Source organism: Seriola dumerili, unplaced genomic scaffold, assembly GCF_002260705.1.
Source record: "Seriola dumerili isolate Sdu_G_001 unplaced genomic scaffold, Sdu_1.0 BDQW01000668.1, whole genome shotgun sequence".
Taxonomy (NCBI): domain Eukaryota; kingdom Metazoa; phylum Chordata; class Actinopteri; order Carangiformes; family Carangidae; genus Seriola; species Seriola dumerili.
In genome coordinates, this window is record NW_019174923.1 from 954,211 (window position 1) to 962,121 (window position 7,911).

Sequence of the window (7,911 nt, forward strand, 5' to 3'; positions counted from 1 at the left end):
TACAAACAACCAGTGGTGGAATGTATCTAAGTACATACATAATTGTTAAGTACTTTTACTTTAATTGAGTATTTTCTATTCATGCTAATTCATACTTCTACTTGATTTCACTTCAGAGGAGAATACTACAATTTCTCCAACATATATTTGGCAGCAAGTTTTGTTATGAATTAAACTACTGAATTTAATCTAATGTATATATACTAATAGAGCTGAAAGGATTAGTCAATTAAGTGATTAATCCATTGTCAGAAAAATAATAATTGGCAACTATTTTAATAATGGTTTGAGTCATTTTCCAAGCAAAATACAAAACATTTCATGGTGACGGGTGGAGCTCCTCTGTATGTATGTATTTCCGGAGTATCAGAGCAGAGATGTTGATTGTTTCAAGATAGAAATCAGTTATCTGTCCGCCATGCCTATTACATCAAAACCTTTGCCTCATAGGATTAACAATAGCCCACCTCTAGTTGTCATTGCCAACACGGAAGTTGAGGAGGATTTCTCTCTCGTTGAACCTTCTTCATCTTTGGTGGGTCTGCCAGACATAATACCGGCTTTCTGAAGGACAGACAGAGGTTCATCCACGGCATCGCTACTTCTCTCCGACACAACGAATTTAATAACAAACCACATTAACCCGGGACATGGGCTTCGACATAAAGCGCTCTATATGATCACATTTTGGTATGTTTACATTGGTTTCCGGTATTCATGATATTCCTGTTGTTTTCCGAGACAAACAAGCTAAGCTACAAAACAGTCATCACTGTTTGGGAAACACTACAAAGCTGCTAAGCTAGTGTCAGTGTTCAGAAATTTAGAGAGTGGTCTTACTAACTTCATAAAGACATTGTAAAAAGCTGATACCACATTATGTTTGCTTTGATGTAAATGTAGCCTTCCTGTAGCTGTTTTAACCATCATTATTTTAGGATGTAACCAGTTTTGAAGTCTGAAACAACTGTAATGCGATTCCCTCAAAACAGGCCTTAGAATGTAGCCTATTATAAAGTCTTTCTGCCCATTTACAAATGGTTTGAATATTTATTATTACCTGCCATAGACAGTAACATAACTAGGAAGACAATTGACCTCTAATGAGCAAGTGTCAAATTTAATTAATTTTAATAAACAACAACATAACATTAATTTAACATTAATTTATTCAAAAGGAAAAACTGAAATATCACATTGACAGAAGTATTCAGACATTTGAAACTTAGCTCACGTGCCTCCCATTTTCATCATTTTTGAGATGTTTCTACACCGTATTTGGCACTGCACTGCTCATCACCTGCTCAATACCTTCCCACCAGTGAAGCATATCAGTGAAGCATGGTGGTGGCAGCCTCATGCTGTGGGGTGATTATTCAACAGCAGAGATCATGGTTGAGGGAAAAATTAACAGTGCAAAGTACAGAGATATCCTATATGAAAACCTGGTCCAGAGCGCTCAGGGCCTCAGACTGGGCTGAAGGTTCACCTTCCAACAGAACAATGACCCTATGTAGAAGTGGCTCTTAGGGACAAGCCAGAGCCCTGACTTGAACCCAATCGAACATCTCTTGAGACACCTGAAAATGTCTGTCCACTGGCGGTCCCCATTAAACCTGACAGAGCTTGAGAGGATCTGCAGAGAAGAATGGCAGAAATCCCTAAATCCAGGTGTGCAAACCTTGTCGCACCACCCAAGAAGAATTTAGGCTGTTAACGAAGCCAAATGTGTTTCAACTAAGTCCTGCGTAAAGGGTCAATGTGATATTTCAGTTTTTCATTTTTAATAAATTTGCAAAAATTTCTAAAATTCTATTGTTGCTTTGGCATTATGGGGTATTGAGGCGAGATTGATGAGGGAAAAAATGAATATAAACAATTTTAGCATGAAGCTGCAACATAAGAAATTGTGAAAAAAGTGAAAGGGTCTGAATACTTTCTGAATGCACTGTAGGAGCTTCATTGTTTGTAGTCGATTTGCCTCTCTTTGTGGTTGTTTTACTTCTTCCTGTGACTCGGTATTAACAGTCAATTCTTACAGAGGCTTGAGGCTGCGAGGTACTGACAAAAATGTGATATAATTGTCTATAGATAAATATAGTTAATAAATAATTGTAGGCCATATTGTCCCTAATGGTTTTCTCTTATTCTTCAACAATCATTCTGTGCAATACTCTGCAGAAACCCTGTGTAATGTAAGTAGCCCCTCAGCAAAGGATCATGTGATTTTTGTGTGATTCTTTAGCAGAATCAAAGCGGCACTGATGAAGCTCTCATTGTTATTGTGTAAAGGCTCACTAGAGGGCACCTTGGTACACATGTAAAGAAAACTGGGTACCAAGAGTTTATAAGTTGTAACTCATTTCTGTCTTAATGGTTTATATGATTTGCATCATATCAATAACCTCACCCAGGCCATAGCACTGCTATTCTTGTACACACTTTAGTTGCATCTCACATTGATTACTGTAACTCTATCCTCTCTGGTCTTCCTCACAAACTTCTCCATAAACTTCAACTGGTTCAGAATGCAGCAGCTGTATCGTTACCAGAACCCCTTCAATTGGACATATTACTCCTGTCCTCCAGCAGCTGCACTGGCTCCCTCTTAAACACCGTATTGATTTCAGGAGTCTTCCTCTCACTTTCAAGTCACTTCACATCCAACCACCTCCGTATCTCTCTGATCTACTCCATATCTGCACACCTGGCCGTACTCTTAGATCTTCCTCTTCCATTAATCTCACTGTACCTCCGGCCCGTCTGACTACCATGGGGTTTAGAGCCTTCAGCCGTGTTGCCCCCTCGATTCTGCAACTCACTTTCACAAGACATCTGTAATATCGATTCTCTTTCTACCTTCAAATCCCACCTCAAAACAGGCCTCTTCAAACTTACCTATTCTGTTTAACTCTTACTGTAGCATATTTAGCATATAAATCATATTTATTGTATGCAATTATATTTATTCTAATTTATTTTGTATCAAATGCCTCGTTCTTGCTATTTTATTTATTTTACTGTTTGTACTGTAAATAAAATGTATTATTATTATTGTTAATAACAACAACAGCAACAATAATAATACAATTTGTATTAATACCCTATCGTTAAGCCATAAGTCATCAATTACTGCCTGGTGAGTCAGTAAGTTATTAATTAAGGATAACAAGTGTCTTTAATTAGTTTCCAAATAGCCATTAATCAAGCTGTTACTAATGTTAATGAGTCAGTAATAATAAAGAATCAAATAATAAGAGTCACAGGTGTTTCACTCTCTAAAGCCACCAGAAAAACTTAGTAATTCATCTGTAACTATGAATAAGAAAGAAGTTCAATCTATTAAGTCTTTACCTGTAAACAGCACTAACTTATTATTATTAAAGTAATTATAAGATTTTTGTGCAGATGCTCTGAAGCACTCCTCTAAATGTTCAGGGGTCAAACAAACAGTCTGTTGCAGCTTTTACCTGGTGAACACAAGAGCTAAAAAGCCGGAGGAGGATGAACATGACCTGTGACGCAAAAATTGTATTTGTTAATAGCTGATCTATGAAGCCTTAGTAAATAATTTACTAAACATTAATTAAATCAATAGTTACAACTGAAACTGTTTACAAAGGGTGCCTTATTAAAGAGCAACCACAGCATACACCTTGGTTGGGATGCATTATCGTTTTACACAACCTGATAACAGTAAAACAAAGTGTGTTTTCCTGTGACTTACATTCCTTGTCCTTTGTAGGTGAGCCAGACAGATTGAAGCACAACATGTAAGAGCCTTTCAAATACAACATTTTGAAGAGCACTGAGTGACATTACTTTTGAAAGAGAAATATCTTTTAATATATACATTTTTTACTTTTAAAGGTCAGGGTTAAAATGTCACATGTCACTGCCTGTGACAGTGGGCGCCCTGTTGGTGGGTCTCCCATACTCCATCTCTCTAGCTGCCCAGTGGATTTACGGATGGCCCAATAAGCCTGGATATAAGAAGTACATAGAAGCTCTAAAACCAAGGTAAATTGTAAAATGCCTCAGATCTGGTCTTTGTCCCACAGAATATAGTTTTGTTCTGTTTTTTTACTCATTTTTTTTGGCTTCTCCATCAGGCGAATATACTGTTTGACCAGAGCTGTGCTGGAAACTCTCAAATATCTGCAGTATGGGAGACTTTACTTTCAGTGGAAGTCATGGTACAAGAATGACGAAAACCGTAAGCATTATGAGAAGGTGAGTTCAGGAGAAGCTAGAAAGGAAAATGTGGTTGTTTTATCTGTGAGTTTATGTGTATATGTGCCTTTGCATGGAAGGGACCAGACATTTCTCTAGATACCTAAAATAATAACAGTTACATTTGTCTCAGTTTCACCACTTGATTGAAAAATGTACTATGTAATACCAAAAGTTTTGTGTGTCTGGACACTCCAAAGGCGATCACATTTGGCCGCCGAGGCAACAAGCTAGACTTGTACCACCCTCCAAACATGGAGAAGAAGGAAGATGCGCCTGCACCACTGGTGGTTTTCATCTATGGTGGTGCATGGGGCTCTGGAGAAAGATCCATTTACTGTCTACTGGCCAGGCAAATGGCTGAAGAGCTGGGTGCAGCGGTCGTTTGTCCTGATTACTGCACCTATCCGAAGGTCAGAAAAATACAGTTGTCCTAATGACATTCCGGTTAAAGATTTCTAGCACATGTGGACAGTGAGAGTGACTGGAATATGAACAGTACTTCTGAGAATTATACTGCGGTAACCCAAACGGCAGATAAGAAATGTAATTATAAATGTCACTGTGGTATCTGAGCTGACTGCGGGTTTCATCTGATCGCCAGGGGAACGTTTTAGGGATGGTCCAAGATATTGCTGACTGCTTGGTTTGGGCCCAAGAGAGTGGACAGAAGTTCAACTTTGACAAAGTAAGAAATATCTTGAAGTATTCCCTGGAAATTGAGTAAAACTATCAGATTATATTGGCAAAATTGACCAGTTATTATAAACTCCCGAAAGAAAGAAAACTTTTAAAGGTTTCATGAAATCATATAAAGCCTGAATCCACTTCCAATTTATGATGATCCTTTTTCATGCAGAGAATGGAAGAAAATAATTTCACTGGTTTGATTAGCTCTGATCCATTTCTAATTTGTAAACACATAAAATATTGTACAGTAATGATAATTGCTTATTTTTGCTTTAAGACGGCTCATGTTGTCTTGTTTGTCTGTCTTTTATAGGACAACATTGTGTTAATTGGCCATTCAGCAGGTGCACATTTGTGTGCTTTGACCACGCTGTTTCTCATTGACACAAGAGAGGAGCTTTTCATAGAGGCCAGTAAACAGCGGGACATTACACAGGCGACAAAGGGAGTTATTGGTAAGGATAACTGCACTGTGCATCACAGAGTCACGGTCGCAGCCATATTTTGTGCTAACGAAAACCCAACTTAAATAAATGTGTGAGCCACAAAGATAAATTAGTGGCTTCTGAATTGTTCATGTTTTCATTGTCTTTGCTATGAACTGAAGGCAGTGAAGTTCTTCAAACAAAAAAAGTAGAACTGTCTCTTCAGAGGTATCAGTAGAACTGCCTCCTTCATATTTTCATACAGTTGATTGCCAGGATTTTGTGTGAGTTGGTTAATCTCTGATATTTCCTGGACAGGTCTGAGTGGTGTCTACAACATCATGGACCATTATGAGCATGAGCAAAAGCGAGCGGTTGAGTATGTGTCAACCATGCACAAAGCCATGAATGGAGTGGAAAACTTTCCGTACTACTCGCCAACACATTTACTGGAGAAACTCAGCCAGGACAAACTGAACAGGTGAGACAAATGGTTATATTAGCTTTAACAACACTGAGGTTTAAATCTATTGCATCTTTAATTTATTTGAAATACAAATATGAGCATTTTTGACTGACAGGGGTCTTTTTTAAATTTTATTTCTGAGTGACAGAGTGCCTCCGTTCGCTTTGCTCCATGGGACCACTGACATCATCGTTCCTGTTGAATCTTCCACAAAGTTCTCTGAGCTTCTCAACTCGCTCTCCGTGAAGGTGTCGCTTTACCTGCTACCAAGAGTCGACCACACGGAGATCGTCACTGACCTCATGGCGTCAGACAGGCGCTTCTACCATCCCATCTACAGCTGCATCAAACAGGAGTTCAGAAAACTTCTGGGAACCTGCTGACATCCCAGTCATCAGGACAACATCAGTCACGTCCATATTTACTGATTGTGCCATACACTTACTTTGTTTACAGTATCTGCTCTAATACCTCAAAACAAATCATTTCCATGATTTAACTTGAGTCATTTGTGTTGTGATTCCATGATAATGATGTAAATTTTGACGGGCTCTCTGATTACAATTGAAGTGATTGGACTGTGGTCTGGATAACAGATTGCAGTACAGTGAATTAAGTGAATCTGAAGCGAAATCAACAATGAAGCAATAACAGTACTATGAAAATCAGAAAAGCACACTACTACACAGTATTGAAATGGAAGTCCAATTAACTATGTTTTACCGAAGTGGCAACATTTTGATTCATAATCCTTTTTGTTTTTTATCAAATGAAACATTTCCGTGATGCACTGTAACAACAGACATATTAAACCTACTTGAAGGAACCTTTTGTTTTGCCTTCAGATCTCTCAGACACACACATCACACAAACTATCACATTTTGTGCCAAGCAGCAACAATCAAGTACCAGTACAAAAACAATCAACAAAATTCGTATTGCTCCAAAATGTATGTTTAACTGCTATGGGTACTGCTGCATGGACTGGGCCATAGTTGGAGATTATAATATTCATAATTTTCCTGAGAGATTGTATTATTGCTGCTCTCCAGTTTATTCTAAGGTAAGCCTGGCTCTTTTTATGTGAGCTATACGTACTGTACCATAGAATATATATAGAAGCATATAATTTGCCTCTATTGAAAGTGTCCCTCTACTTTTATCATTACCACCATCCTTTTTTCCAAAGGGTGAGGGCCTGCCATAGAGATGCAGGAGAACATTTATCCTATTAAAAATTAGCAATGCTCTTTGGTAACACTTTACTTCAGGTTTCCCTGTTTAGCATTTATAAGCAGTATATGAACATTTAATAAATAGTTTATAACACATTATAATATAGCAGCAATTTTAAGTGTTTATCAATGTACAGTATTTGTCAACAATTATAACTCTTCCAATGAAGACATATTTTGTGTTATTACAATTGTGTTTTACTATATTGTCATTCATTATCTGTTTATACAGTAGCTCCCACTTATGGGTCTCCACAGGAGGAGTTATAGTTGTTAAAAAATAAATGAATAATATAATATTATAATGTTATAAATCATTTATTAACTTATAAATACTAAATGTTATTGAGTAACAATAGGCAAAAAAATGTCTCTTAGTTTTACAATCAAAGTTATATATTTTTGGTTTTATGTTATACTATTTTCCAATAAATATTAGTAAATAAGTCATAACGCTTTCAGTGTAAGGATTTATTTTGACATTTGATAAAGGTTAAATTAAGTCAGCTTGATTTTGAGCTGTTCACACATCTCCACATGGTGTTGTTTGGTTAAATAGGCCTGCAGCGTTTTTCCCTTTCTTATTCTGGCTTTTATTTTGAAAACTGGGATTAACATGCCTTTTTCTTTGAGATGACACACCACACACACACACACACACACACACACACACACACACACACACACACACACACACACACACACACACACACACACACACGAGGCGGAGTTAGACGAGGATCCACATCGGTGCCTCAACTCAGTTCAGTTGAGGGTTTGCTTGAGACTCACTCATTGTCACCGTTTGGATTAACTGAGCTCTTCACGCGGTGTTTGACGTTACCGAAGCGAGAGGAAGTGA

General features: G+C 37.7%; 1 protein-coding gene across 1 annotated transcript; it reads left to right on the forward strand.

The window, feature by feature from the left end:
- Positions 1-549: 549 nt before the first annotated feature.
- On the forward strand, positions 550-6,621 carry LOC111236525 (probable isoprenylcysteine alpha-carbonyl methylesterase ICME). The gene is made up of 9 exons (XM_022765284.1): positions 550-690; positions 3,746-3,773; positions 3,871-4,020; positions 4,113-4,233; positions 4,434-4,646; positions 4,838-4,921; positions 5,237-5,378; positions 5,667-5,829; positions 5,963-6,621. Coding segments are annotated over exons 2-9 (1,110 nt in total). The 5' UTR covers positions 550-690; positions 3,746-3,771; the 3' UTR covers positions 6,198-6,621.
- Positions 6,622-7,911: the final 1,290 nt, after the last annotated feature.